Here is a 15,119-nt window from a genome sequence, read left to right as displayed (position 1 = left end):
GCATTCATCAGGATTACATGTTGCTTTTTATGTTTACATCGAAAAACCAAAAGGGTGCGGGGAAAGCCCAGGACAGGAGAGCAAGTGCCATTGAAACAATAATCTGCGCGGGAAAGGACAAGAGAAGTGGGGGGATGGGACTGCGAGTCTTTTATCTCAAGTTTCCCAAATCCTGTCACCGAGTTTAATTTCCATAGCGACCGGCATTGGTTGTTATCTAAATAAAGCCTGTTACCCTACGGGGTGGGGGGAGAGAGAGATACACTTCGCGCGCTAATTTGAGATTAATGAGGTAATGTAGTACGCGCTGTCTTCATATACACATTGTAGACCTACTTCATGTTACTAAAACAAAACAAATGAGTTGCCCAGTGGGACAATAACGCATGTTTTATGCACAGAGTGAGTTGCATTAGAACTTTTTAAACTTGATATTGCCTCTCCATCCTACGGTCCTGACCACGTGCACGCTTTCTAGTGGAAACTTGTGAGTTAAGATGCACGTGGAAAAACTGTAAAAACAGAAAAACTGCATCAAATCCATACCTCTGCATGTTTTTCACAAAATTACCAGACATTAAATTCTAAAGGTTTATAGTGTGTCTTTTTTCATCTATCTTTTTATCACTTGCAGAATCCACAGATTAAGTCAAACTAACCTGATATAAAATAAAAGATGCATCCATTGTACAATTTTTTATATGATGTATAAATAATCTTTCCATAACGCTTGTCATACTTTTATGAAATAATATTCCATGTCTGCGATATGTGCTTTTGTAAAAACTATTAGCCATGTGAATCACTTAGTCTGTCCCAAACCGGTTTAAAAAAAAATGGTTGACTATTTGGCGCGTTTTGATTCCCGCCACGTCGTCTAGCCCTGCTACGTTTTCATTTATTTTCATATTTGATTGATTTTTTTCTGCAGAGGCAGGCGCATTAGTCATTGGCTGAATCGTGTTTGTGGGCGGAGCTAGATCTGACGTACACTCAGCTGCACCTCCCTTTTACTACTGGTATATAATCGCCCTCGCCCCTCCTTAGCGATTTAGAAAGCCGGGTTTTTGTTCGTGGCTGACTTCAAAAATAAATATATTTTTTTTAAATCTATATCAAGCGTTTGTTTTATTTTGATTTCGTGGAAATTTGATATCGATTCCCGAACTGGAATAGGCCTTGCCTGGTCCTGAGAATCAAAACCCACCGACTTTCGATGAGAAGTGATTTCTACAGCCTTCTAGAGCGACCCAGCAACGTGGATCCTTGACACAGACACATACGACGGATTTTCGACCCCCAACATTGGAATTACCACCAAGAGCAACTCGCATTTCGGATTATAAAATGCTTCTGTCCAAATTCAACACGTTTGCTCACATTTCTACCGTGGACATGCCAGCAAAGATCCAGCTTCAAGGTTAGAGGACATTTATTCGCGCGCGCGCGCGCGCGTGTGTGTGTGTTGTGGTCTCGCGCTCGTTCACGTCAGCAGACTGAATGCTCGTTATAACGCCAGTCATTATTATATCATCATTATATGTGTTATAATTGTTCTTATGAATATATCGTGTCTTTTATCGACAGTTAAAGAGAAGGAGCCATTCGAGAAGGTTTATCAGGTCGGCTCCGTGCTGGGAAGCGGTGGTTTCGGCACGGTCTATGCGGGTTTAAGAATCGCTGATGGCGCGCCGGTAGGTTTCCATTTTTTTTCTCCCCACCTTATTTACATAGATTCGAAAGAGCTGACCTTTTTGTTGTTGTTTACCGCATTGTTCAACGTTTAAAACATGTATGTATAATTAAAAACAAAAGCATTTTAAGTAACATGAAATATCAGTTCACAGTTTAATGGTACATTTATTTACAATTTTTAGGTTGCCATAAAGCATGTCGCAAAAGATCGAGTGACCGAATGGGGAGAATTGGTGAGTATTCATTTTAATAGACCATATTTATATTACTCGAATTAAAAAAATATCGTATTTAAATCGAACATGTTCACCCCTTTCCAGCCCAATGGCGCCCGTGTCCCCATGGAGATCGTCCTCTTGAAGAAAGTCGGCACCGGATTCCGTGGTGTAATCAAGATGCTGGACTGGTACGAGCGACCGGACAGCTTCATTATCGTCATGGAAAGACCGGAGGCCGTCAAGGACCTGTTTGATTTCATCACGGAGAAGGGCGCGTTACCGGAGGAGCTGGCCGGGAACTTTTTCCGTCAGGTTCTGGAAGCGGTGCGTCATTGCCACAATAGTGGCGTAGTTCACCGCGACATCAAAGACGAGAACATCCTCATCGATTTGCGAACGGGCGACTTGAAGCTCATCGACTTTGGATCGGGGGCATTGCTCAAAGACACCGTTTACACCGATTTCGACGGTAAGTGCCATTTTTGTGACATCTAAACCAGGGTTCCTGCGTTCACAGAAAACGTTGAAGTATTAGGGATTTTTCAGAATATGTTTTTCCAGGATTGGGAATGTTTAGGACTAATAACATCTTAAAAGGTAATGGAAATTTTTGTAGCTAATATGCTTTTTACCATAAGTATGCTCAACTGTAAAACATTTAATCTGGTAGAAATTGCTGTTTTTGAGTGCGATCATTATAAAATGATTAAAACCCTTTTTATAAAACGATTTAATAATCCCAAGTAATCACGAACGACTGGAACGGTCATGGAAAATCGTTGGTAAAAGGTGTGGGAACTCTGTCAAGCGTAAGAGAGGGTGTACCTTTTTTTTTTTTTTTTTTTTTTTTTATAAATATAAATAGAAACAATTTCTGCGTTTTAAAACAAGCCTGTCAAACATGTCTGGCATTGATTGGTTTATAAACATCTGTAATAACCCCGTATCATTGTTGACTGGCCATGTCCAGCTAAACAAACCCGCCAGCGTGATTATTTGTTTATATTTTATTACGTTGCATTGGGGGAAAACAATGTGATGCAGTGGGTTGTGGTTTTGGCGCCCCCACCGGTGAGAATCGGAATTATTACAACTCAAAGTTTGTAAACACAAGTCACATGGCAACCAGTTTCCACACATGCACACGCCTACCGTCACGCTCCCCGGCACATGACCACGCATGTTAACCTGCAGTATTGCTCCATAGTAATGCTATTCAAACAGGACACTCCCTTTTATGCTGCACCTTATTACTACTACTGTACATTTGCTTTTGTGGATCTTTCTCAGGCCCTAAATTTACATGAAGGGCTAGATGCAGAAACATTTACATTCATGTTTTGAGTATTGCAAAAAACATTGATTTTCTCTCTTATTTTTTATTTTCCCTTTAGGTACTCGTGTTTACAGTCCACCAGAATGGATTAAATTTCACCGTTACCACGGAAGATCCGCCACCGTGTGGTCTCTGGGCATTCTACTGTACGACATGGTCTGTGGGGACATCCCGTTCGAGCAAGACGAAGAGATCGTACGTGGGCAGGTGCTGTTCAGGCGGAGAATCTCAACAGGTAGGACATAATTATCACGTGAAACCCTATCTTCAAGGACAGCTGTTATTTATTACTAGAGAGCTTTATTTATTGCACTGCTATAACCATGCATCCTGTTGTATACGCAGAATGCCAGCAGCTTATCAAGTGGTGCTTGGCCCTCCGCCCAGCAGAACGCCCGTCTTTCGAGGACATAATCAACCACCCCTGGATGCAAAACACGGCGCCCCCTACAGACAGCACGGAGATCAGACTGCACAGCATCAGCCACGAGCATCAACCTGCTGCTTTTCCCGCCGTCACTGTGTGCAAGTGACTCTAGTGAAATACATACACAGAGACTTTCCATTACAACCGAAAAACCACCCAGGGAATCCCTGGACTGAGCGGTGCAAGAAAAAAACATGTTTTTCTTTTGTTTTGAGCATTGCCACTGTGTGGGAGGGGTGCCGTTCTCTGGCAAACCTTTGGCTCAGGGTCCCAGAAGTCTGACTTGTAGGAACCAAATGACCGTCAACATTGCAGTCGGACACAGGTAGACCACCTCAGAAGGTCTAGGGAGGAAGCACTGAGTGCCACTTTTAAGGGCGGGCCAAGAAAAGTTGTGCTTGTTATGAGGGCCAGCCCTCAATCTACTACAAGGGGGCAGTTTGGTTCAGTCAGGGCTGTTCCTTTAGGATGCAGATCTGTTGAGCTTAATAATTTTAGTGCCTTCTGTGCAACATCAAGGGATTGTTTTTATTTTGTGGAAATACTTGAATTGAGTAATAGCCACTGTAACACTCTACTCCTTAATCCGATGTCTTTTTTTTTTTTTTTTTTTTTTTTTTTACCTATTTGCTTCCACTTTACTTGTTAGCAGGTATCTGTCGGTCTTACTCTGATATGTCAAGAGTAACCAAAATGACCTCATGAAACCTCTTTAGAATGAAAAGTCTTACCTCACTCTATCATATCCTTCTGGTTTCTCGCTTTGTACTGAGTAACCTCAGCAACTACCACTCATCACAGATGCACACAGCAATGCAACTGCAACGTAAAGACTACATTTTCTGCATATTATTTTTGTTTATACTGTAAATATTGTAATGGCTTAGGTCAGATATCTCTCAATTCCATGACGAGGCTTGCATGTAAATGATATTTATTTGAGTTTCTTAATACATCGAGATGGAAGTGGAGTTATTTATTTTATTTATTAATAGAGAAACAATTCTGCTATGTTTTTCTCATTCCACCACCGAAGGGCCCACAAATTATTTAAATGTATTTTTACTATATTTAAAGCCTTTTTTGTGTGAAAAAGATATGTACATATGTTGTAAATAATCCTCGAAAGCACTTGTTTTATCAATGCATGGAGTACAGAACATATACTGATGGTAAAGAATACCAGTCTGAAGTCTTGTCAACTAATTTAAACAGTCTGTTGTGCATATGTTGGAGGTAATGACCTCATGAATGTTTGAGGAGCGAGTGATTTTACATGGTTTCTATGTTTTCACCATTAGTAGGCATGACTGCAAGTTTGTCATGTTTTTGATTTAGCAATGTAAATTATGTTTAGAAAGCAAATTTCTTTTTTTTTTTTTTTTTTTTTTTTTACACAATTGTCAATAAATATTTTTTTAACATTCACTCTTGTTTCCCTGGTATTAATCTCTTTGTTAGACAAAGTTACACCCACCTTCATCATTATTAGGCAAATATCAGTAGGTGGCCTTCTAAATGGGTTATAAACAGACAATAAGCAGATGTCAGAAGTAGACATGGACAGATTGCATTGGTATTAGCTGTAAATCCATTTAACTAACTTTAATAATACCCTTATCGTTTTATATTGATAGTGTATCTTTAATCCAGGGTGATTACAACCGTGGGGGATCTCATTGCTGGACTTTTGAACCGAAAATGCCCGATAAATCACTTGTCACAGCATAAACTTTATCTATATAGCATAAAATTTGTTTTTATATCATTGTAAAAATACCGTTCCCTGGAAATAAAGAATATGACTACAAAAAGCTTGAATGTGACTGACCACATTCAAGTAGTTTTCTCAATTCATTTTCCCTATGGGCATTTCAGGAAATTCTTCAATAACGAGTTCTAATCCTTGAACCAAACCAACCAGCTCTGAGATGAATCACATTACAAACTTTTAAGTTGAAGCAAAAAAGAAAAATAATGAAAACTGGAAAAAAAGGACAAAAGTACAAGACTGTGTGTTTAAACTCAGAGGGAATGAATATGAAGCATTGTGAATGACTGAATCGAATCAGGCATGACATTACCAAAATACAATTATTGACTTTGATTAAATGTTTATATTTTAAAATATTTTACATTTATTGTGAAATATTCAAATATGTACAAAAAAATAAGTAGTTTGAGAGTGTAGGGAATATCAATATGTTAAAGTGTCATAATATTTTTCCTCGTGATATTGTATCGATATTTGCACGGCATATATATTTACATTTTTCCACATTAGTATTATGGTGATGGGAGAATGTTTTGCCAAATTGATCTAGGAATTCAACTGCAGTCCCTTAGAAGGTGCAGTTATCATGTTTTACACATAATAACCCTCCCTTACTAAAATTTTGTATGATTTTACAGTAGTTACATTAACTGAGGTATTTTGACAAAAATGTTAGTAAAATATTAAATAGGCTTACCTTTTAGGTGAAATCTATTATACTTTTGTGTATTGAAACTGTTGTTATAAATAATGTTTTTAAAGTGTTTAGGCTACTATTGTATTCATAAATACTATAATTTATTTTTAGAAAGACTAGCTACATTGATCTAACCACAGAAATAGGGAGCCATTATGGTCTTATATGCTTATGGCTTTGCATTGTACATAGATATTAGGAAATAAGCTGGCCTTGTTTTGTAAACTGCCACTTTTATATTAATTTAACAGTGCATTTGGTGATTTGGAAACAGTTCTCTTGAGTCCGATAAAGACGAATGAGAAACATTGAGTGAAATATCGTAGTTTTGAATCGCAATACACCAATAAATAAAGAATCGCAATAATATTGTATCGTGACTTAAATATCGATATTATATGGTATCACCACTTACCTTGTGACTCCCACCCCTAGTAGGGAGCCTCAATTATGTAATTCACAATACTTTATGGGAGTGGACAGTCGCTGCTTTTGTGACAGTTTCCATTTAACAACTGCTCTGATTGGTGGATCTCCGTTCAGCATTATGGGTCATGTTGTTTTTCACTGGGAATTCAGCTATTAAGTGATTTTTGAAGTGGAAATCACTAGCTGGGTTTCCATCCACATTTTCTTTATTTTTTTATTTGTTTATTTTCTGTGCAAATTTTGGGATATCACATAAAAATGCTGGATGGAAACACCAAGATGTAAATAAAATTGCCAAAATGTGCATAAAAAAAACATTTTCGATAAGAAGACATGCACATAAACTACGACAGAAACACATGTAACAAAGTATATTCCAATACAATTATATAGGAAAATATTGTAGGAAAAAAGTCATGTGACTTTCCTTCAAAAAAAGGAAATCATCGCATAGAATCTCAAATGTTGCTCTGGTTGTTCTGAAATGCCAAAGCTTGACGTGCTTTCGCTCCTAAACATAAGGGATCTGCTGCTGAATGCAGGGCCATTTCTAGACATAGGCGAACTAGGCGGTCGCCTAAGGCGCCACCTGCTGGGAGGGCACCAAAGAGGAGGCCTCTGCCATACAACAATGGGGGGCCCAATAGGGATCTCGCCTAGGGCACCAGAATGGTCTGAAACGGCCCTGGCTGAACGCTAGCAAACATGAAGCATAAATTTGCAATGTGCTCAGAATTCCTAAAAGTACTTTTACCCCTTCTGAACCTGACCAGAGAAGTTAACCTGATTTGTTCAAATCGTTATGACCCAGGACAGCATGGCCTCAGCATGGGGCATCCTGACCTGATCCCTATACTACGCCCAAAACAGCTGCTCTCTCTGTGAGGACATACAACACAATCTGAGCAGGAAACGTTGCTGTTAAGCCTTTCATTAATCCTTTCACAAAACCTTCTCAGAATTTACACTGCAGCTCTGAATGAGTTACAGTGTGTGCATATAACCCGAGGTGCACCGTATCACAGGGTGATTATTAGTTTGGATCCGGTTGGCATCCATAGGAGTATGTAACTAAGTCTGGTGTAGGGCATTTTAAGAGAGAAACAAAGTCTGATTTATTCACACATCCTGTCTTGAGCCAAATTCTCCTAATTAGTGGATACAAAGTGTGTTGAACATTCTTCATTGTGTGAAAGCAAGCACATGGATAATTTCTTAGCAACGTACACTCAGATTCAGCCGGTTTTTTTTATTTTATTTTTTTACTTTTTTTTTTTTAATCAAGAACCATTTTTCACTTGAGTTCGCTATATGGTTCTTTGGAGATGGAAACAGTTCTTGTTTTATTATAGGTTCTTTAGATCAGTGTATTGGTTTCCGGTTTCTGGGTAGATGGTTTCCTAAGTAATTAGACAATAAAAAATAGTGGAACTTAAATGGTTTACCGCAAATCGAGGTTACAGTGAGGTGAATGGGGCCAATTTTTGTAGAGTTTAAAGGTAGAAATTTGAAGCTTATCATTTTATAAAAGCACTTACATTAATTCTTCTTTTAAAATGAGTTTTAATTGAGCTGTAAAGTTGTTAAATCTACTACTACTGTTCTAGGCTCAGGGTTTATTGCATCATCATGGCAACAAAGTTGTAAAATTGGATATAACTTTACACAGAATAGGGTAGTAAGTGATTTTATTACACTAAAATCATGTTAACACTCATATTGTTTAAGTCTTGTGGCTATACTTTTGAAAAAGTATTTTCAAGTTAATGGATTGGCCCCACATTCACTTTCCTTGTTAGTACCTCAATGTAACCCAGATTTGAGCTTTCTTTAAAGAAAAGGGGGACAAGGTAAAATAATTTTTTTTTTAATCAACATTATGTATTATGTCATATTATACACGATTGAGTATAACTTGCATTGAACCCGGAATATTCATTTCATTCAAGACAATAGCAAAACATGGGGAGTCACTTTAATGCTTAATAATGCACCTAAAAAAGTAGTCCATTCGACTCATGCTTAATTTCACTTTGTATGAAGAACTGACCATAATTTAAAGCTGCACTATGTAAGATTTTTTGGTTTAAAATGAACAAATTGCCATTATTGATTGAGTACATACACAATCAGTGTTCAAAACAATGTCCTTACCTTACCACGATTCACTACTGTAAGCCTATAAAAATGATTTTTATTTTGAGCTGTCGGGTTCGATTTGGCTCGAAATCGCTGGCTTATGATGTTCATCCTTGCGTCATTAGGTCACGTCCGCACACACAGGAAAGAAGTGCCGGTGTTCTGACAATCTGTGCTACCTGCTCAGGATGCAGTAAAAACAGTGATATGTAAAGTTAAAACATGGGTAGCACATGTCGGGAGGCACGGGAGAACCTGTCGGTATGTACTACAACAGCACGAAATGTGTTAAAAACCTAGTTAGCACATCTTGTCAGGCAGATAACACCTATCAGGATCTGCTACCAGCATAACTATCAGATAGTGTGATATGGTGTATGGCTGTACTAAGCCCTAACCCTACCCCAAACCCTAATACTATGCGAATAAATAGCATTGGTAGCACATCCTGGTAGCATGTATTTTCAGTACACCGGCTATCTCATGTTACGACTGGAGAAACTAACTACACTGTTCAGCTCAGTTCAGTAACACAGTTCAGGACAGAATCGTTACAGTCTAGATGGATGTTTATCTGTTATCCATTTGGCGAAGTTGTTTACCTGCTATAATGCTTGGAGCTTGGATATGTTGTCTGGTAGGGTTGTTGAAGCTTACATTGCTTGTCATGCTTTTATGAATCGAATATTACTCACGTGTAAACCGATCGTGATGCATCTACATTGTCCCGTGAAGTTACTGTGACATGTTTTATATGGATGACTTCTGAAATTGACTTCTTGTAATTGTTATATTGCATATTTAAGCATATAATTTTTACGTTTAATAAAGTATATTTTATCCCCATCATTATTGAATCCTCGTTTTATGTTTTTAGCTTATTGTGTGTTGTTGTGTGCATTGCATTGACATGCTATTTTAGTAACTGAGGCTGGACAATATAGTATAAAAATAATAAAGTCTTCTATTGAACTCGTTTCAGCCAGATCACGAGTTTAGCCTCTTAAATTGAAAATTGTAGTACAATTCAAACATTAATAGTAGATGAAACACTTGAATAATCATATTAAGATCTACTGGTGGTGGTTGAGGAGAGTCTGTTCTCTATTTAAAAGTGCTTAGAGTGTAGTGTCAGAAGTGTTAAATTCATTCAAATATGTAAATAAGAGTGTTGTTTATTTTCATCAAAGCAAGTAATATTTCCGTTTCAAATGTTTAATCGTATAACATAATATCAAAATTAAAATAGCACATCATGACACAGTCATGATCACACACAGGCAATGTCCATGTAAGCTCAAAACATGAGATTCATCTGTCAGAAGAGCAGTGCCAGAACACCACTGACGAAATGTATTCTTCCACAAATTGCTTGCAATTTAAAGTTTCTACCACAGATGTCACTAGAGAGCACAAATTCACGTAGTGCAGCTTTAAGTTGTTTTTCACTATCAAATCAAATCAGTCATAAAATACATAAACAGTACTGAAATCCAATATGGTGGCAACATAAATTCTCATTTGATTCTTGCGAGTCTTGTCACTAAACCTTGTGACTGAAACCTCACGGTGTTATGTTGTATGAGTTTGGAACAACATGAAGTTGAGTAAATGATAACAGAATTTTCAGTTTTGGGTGAACTATTCCTTTGAAGTAAACTGTAACAACATCTGCAACACTGTACGTCTGTAATGTGCCGTATTTCAGAGTGAAATATGATATTCATTCAATACTTAAAAAATATACAGGGCGAGCTGAGACTTGATTGTGTCCATCGAGAATAAGTTGGATAATTACCAGAGAAAAAAACATAACATAAAAGCACCATAAATGTAGTCAGTTTTGAGTAGTCAATCAAAAGAAGTAATTCTAGAGCATCAAGTTGTAAAACCCTTTTTGGTGCTTACTGGAATCTTTCCAGAGTAAAACTCCCACTTGTGACGGTGGCAAAAGACGGCTCGGTTTCCTAGTTTGGAGATTTGATCAATGGGAGTCAATGAATGGCACCTCTCCTCCAGAATAAGCGTGAGCCTTTCATGCAAACTGGTTTGAGAGTCAAATAGTGAGTATTTGCATGGCTGGTATCTATGAGTGATTCTCTCCAGCTATGGAAATAATTTGACTGCTGAATCATCATTGTTGATGTTGCATAATCACAAAACAATAGAAACACGAGCAAGTTTCCGAACAAGTGCTCCGACTGTTTAAAAATTGAAGCTGAAAATCTCAATTCAAGCAGAAAAGCTGTGCTACTGCCAGTGTGACATCAGAGATATCAACATACGCACTGCAAATGAGTTTATGGTTGACCTGTAGTGTACTATTATTAGCATTGTTTGATGTGCTGTGTAACGTTTGTCCTATTTTTAAAATGGGGCAGTGCTCATATTCTCATTTGTATTTTCATCTTTTCGCAATAAACCCAGCAGAAAATGTAATTGCTCAGAGGTCGCTCTTTCATAGCTAAGGAGACTTATAATTTAATTATTTAGTCCTTAAATGGTTTAGGAGGAATGGAAGCTTTAGCGGTAGTTCTGTCAGGAACACTCGTAGCAGCACTATGCCTTTCATTCAATTCAGGTATCTCTTCCAATCATAATGCAGCCTCTGCTATATGAGCTCCACAGCTGTTTACGCCATTGTTTGTTTTCTACCCCCTCCACATCTTTGCCACCAGTTTCTGTTGTAGGGGTAAGTTCTTCTCCCCTGCCGTCATCCTCTTCCGGCAGGATCTGTCAGTTTGAGCGAGAATCTGAGTGCTGAATTGTAGGACGGGGCTTACACCAAAGGAATTATTCTATCTGTATATTCTTAATTAATTCTCAATTATTGCGAGTCTTTCTGGTAGAAATGAAAATAGACACTAATGAGATCACCCGTCTTTTTCTCAGGAGACTTGAAGTCTTCATGACACAATATTCATAACTTCCGTAATGTGGCATAATTCTGAGTGAAACAGAATATTCAATAAATAATAATATAGGGACTTGATTTTATCTATCAGAAATGTATTGATTTTCAAAAGTGGTCACTATGCGACAGGCGGTTGGACGGGAGAGGTTGAAAAATAAGTGGATGGTGCAAGTTGCAGGGGCAGTGGTGGCTCAGCGGTTAAGGCTCTGTGTTACTGATCAGAAGGTCAGGGGTTCAAGCCCCAGCACCACCAAGATGCCACTGTTGGGCCCTTGAGCAAGGCCCTTGACCCTATCTGCTCCAGGGGCACTGTAGCATGGCTGACCCTGCACTCTGAGCTTAGCTGGGATATGTGGAAAAAAAAAAAAGAATTTCACTGTATATGTGCAAATGTATAACATGTGATAAATAAATACAATTATTATTAATTATAAGTTATTGCATTTTGATGAAAGATGATCAATGGAAACATGTAAATGCTTCTCATTGCAAACACCCAATGTTCAAGCCAAATCTATGCCCTTGATTAAAGGAATATTCCGGGTTCAATACAAGTTAAGCTCGATTGACAACATTTGTGGCGTAATGTTGACCACCATAAGAATTTATTTCGACTTGTCCCTCCTTTACATTTTTTTTTTAAATGTGAAGTTTATAATTTTATAAATGCAGTTACATTAATTCTTCTGTTAAAACTTGCGTGTTAATTGAGCTGTAAAGTTGTTTTAATCTTAGTTTTTGCGGGATTGTTTCATTGCAACAAAATTGGATATAACTTTGCACAAAAAATTTAGTAATCGATTTTATAATACACACATTTTAGCATGCATGTTGTTTACGTATTGTGGCTATACTTTTGAAACAGTGAATATTTTATTGGCCCCATTCACTTCCATTTTAAGTGCCTCACTTTAACCCTGTTTTTTTTTTTTTTTTTAAGAAAAGGAGATACAATTTTAAATAATTTTTTGTTGTAATCAGCATTATGTCACAAATGCTGTCGAATGAGCTTAGTTGAACCTGGAATATTCCGGATATCTCATTTTGATATTCCTTCCTATGAAAAAAGGTAAACGTGTTTGAAGAAGAATTCCACAAAAATATCAGTCACCATTTCGCAGCCTTTAAAGTTGAATGAATGGAAAAATTCAGTTTTGTCATAATCGGACAAAACATCAATAGTACATTAACTCAACTGACCCTGAACTTTCTTTTGCTGGAGTTCAGAGTTCTTGTTGCTATTCCACTCACTCATTCACTCCTCCCTCTCTTTGTCTCTGCTGGGAAATAGAACGAGAAATTCATCTGGCTCAAAGTACATTCGCACTCCCTTTCAAAAAACCGGATCTGTTGAGTAATCTTCCCACATTCACACACGCACACACATACACAAACTGTTGGAACAAAACTGAAACACTGCAGTTGGAGGAAACCAAGAGTGAGAATATTCATAAGATTGTACTATTACATTTTGTAACCAGTACAAAATGTTTTGAAAACAGTTTCAAATCTCTCTTGGAGCTGCAGGTGTGTCTCTGTTTGGTTTACATATGGTGCACCTGTATAATTAGTCCCAATGAGCAGGGCCGCATTAAGGTGTTCCGGGGCCCCGGGGTCCCGGGGCTTATCATTTCTCTTGGACCCTGCCAGTCATCAGGACGGGGGAGCGGAACGTTATCACTCCATGATCATGAGCTACACTGACAGGGTTTAGCCGTTGCACACACTCTCTGTGTTTACATCAGCGTCTCCCGCAGAACATGTTTATATACGCTCCCTCCCGAGAACATCAACGGGAGACGTATCCTTTTACTTAACAATAATACATTGTTCTCACAATCAATATGTTGTTTTAATGTATATATTGTTCAGTGCTGATAAACAGTCTATAAAAATTTGTGTGGAAAAGAATGGAAATACATATTTCCAAAGCAAATTTTTTGTTCTGCTACAGCTGTATTTGCTGGAAAATGGACTGAATTGGGAAAATAGTGAGACAATTCAAACATATTTAAATTTATTTGTTGGATTTACTCTCTTTACTCAATATAACTTTACTCAATATAACTGATCTGTTTTAACAAAAAATACTGAGTATTTTCAACTCAACTATGTCAAATGTAGATAAATTATTTTCGTGCAATCACTAACCTATAATTTAGTAAATTCAAAAGGCATTTTTTCAGTGTTGTGGTGAGCAATGGTATACATAAGATTAACATGCACAGTGAGTCTCTGAAGTAGAAGGAGTGTGTGTGTATGTGTGTGTGTGTGCACTGAATGAACTGTGGGACTGAGATCAGTGTTTGCTTTCAGAAATCTCTTCCTGTGTTTCCATGACATTTCGAAGCTGCTCGAATCGGAATGTGCTGCTGAGAGTGACCTTGGCTTTCTCTCTCATCACAGTCTGTTTCTACCTGTTAATGTTATTTCTCCCAGGCCTGCGTAAGCATGTCCTTTGGCTACCCAGTCAGGGTTATTGCTGTTTAGGTTTTTGTTTGTCTGTTTGTTTTGTTTTATTGCTATTTTTGCACTTCAAATTTGGTTTAGTTTTCATTTTATGACTTAGCTGAGTTTTTTAGCTGATGTTTAAACTGAAATTATTTAAATAAATGCGTTTAACACCATTTATATTTTCTGGGCACTTTAGTGTTATTTGTCTCTAGTGGAATTTTGATGTTAAATTAATGTGGTTGTAAAGGTTTGAAAATGTACAATATAATGTGCATAAAAAAATACAACTAAAATTAATATAATTAAGTATATATTTATAATATTTAGTTCATTTCAGAGACATGGAAATGTATTTCAGTTTAGTTTTAGTTTACCCAATTACAACAGTGTTTACTTCAGTTAACGAAAATGCTTTCGCTTTAGTTTTTGTTAACAATAACAATACCGTACCCAGCATTCCTTTCTTTGTGACTCAGTCAACTCTCAGCTATAAAGTGCGGCGCCCTGATCATTAACGCTAAAGGTCATCAGCCCGAGAGCAAACAGACGTTTTGCAAGGGCGTGCCAGCCTTGGCAACATTCCCATCCATCCACACTGGGAGGGCACTGGAATCGATATGCTGACCTGCCACGGCAAACACATGGCTGTTGACAAACCCCCTGTGATTCATTCTTCTGTAAATAGCTATGTGGCGGCAGTCAAGTTTGGACAAATATGAGGGACGGGAAAAGCTTGTGCAGTTTTAGGACAGTTCTGGGATTCCTCCTCCCGAACAGAACTACTCAGTGTTTGAGTGACTTGAGAACTCCACTGGAGTCAGTTCCCATGGTGGAGAATGACTTGTTGTGGGAGGTATCTGTTTAAAGTAAAGATACACTCATATATGCATTATAATGAATGGAAATGTGTCACGTTAGTGTATTTTTTAAAATGTTGTATGTTTTTTTGCCATCGTTAGACAATTTTTCACAATTATTAGTGCCATTTTCTAAGCCAAGGGATTTGCACAAACCCATAACCCTAAGCATTAATCTT

The 15,119-nt window shown here is 37.7% G+C and overlaps 1 protein-coding gene across 1 annotated transcript; it reads left to right on the top strand.

The window, feature by feature from the left end:
• The first annotated feature begins 1,043 nt into the window (after nt 1-1,043).
• Nucleotides 1,044-5,104, top strand: LOC127423935 (serine/threonine-protein kinase pim-1-like). The gene is made up of 6 exons (XM_051668646.1): nt 1,044-1,420; nt 1,588-1,694; nt 1,878-1,928; nt 2,016-2,382; nt 3,308-3,484; nt 3,595-5,104. The coding sequence occupies exons 1-6, from the start codon at nt 1,348-1,350 to the stop codon at nt 3,780-3,782; spliced, it is 963 nt and encodes a 320-aa protein (XP_051524606.1). The 5' UTR covers nt 1,044-1,347; the 3' UTR covers nt 3,783-5,104.
• Nucleotides 5,105-15,119: the final 10,015 nt, after the last annotated feature.

This window comes from Myxocyprinus asiaticus, chromosome 33 (genome assembly GCF_019703515.2).
Source record: "Myxocyprinus asiaticus isolate MX2 ecotype Aquarium Trade chromosome 33, UBuf_Myxa_2, whole genome shotgun sequence".
In the NCBI taxonomy this organism is placed as follows: Eukaryota; Metazoa; Chordata; class Actinopteri; order Cypriniformes; family Catostomidae; genus Myxocyprinus; species Myxocyprinus asiaticus.
Note: the sequence above shows the minus strand (reverse complement) of the source record. Positions and strands in the feature narration are given on the sequence as shown.

Bases quoted from the DNA above. Each gene is read 5' to 3' on its own strand.
- LOC127423935 (XM_051668646.1), top strand. From the start codon at position 1,348: ATGCTTCTGTCCAAATTCAACACGTTTGCTCACATTTCTACCGTGGAC. The intron at 1,929-2,015 runs GTGAGTATTCAT...ACCCCTTTCCAG, and splicing joins TGACCGAATGGGGAGAATTG to CCCAATGGCGCCCGTGTCCC. The intron at 3,485-3,594 runs GTAGGACATAAT...TTGTATACGCAG, and splicing joins CAGGCGGAGAATCTCAACAG to AATGCCAGCAGCTTATCAAG.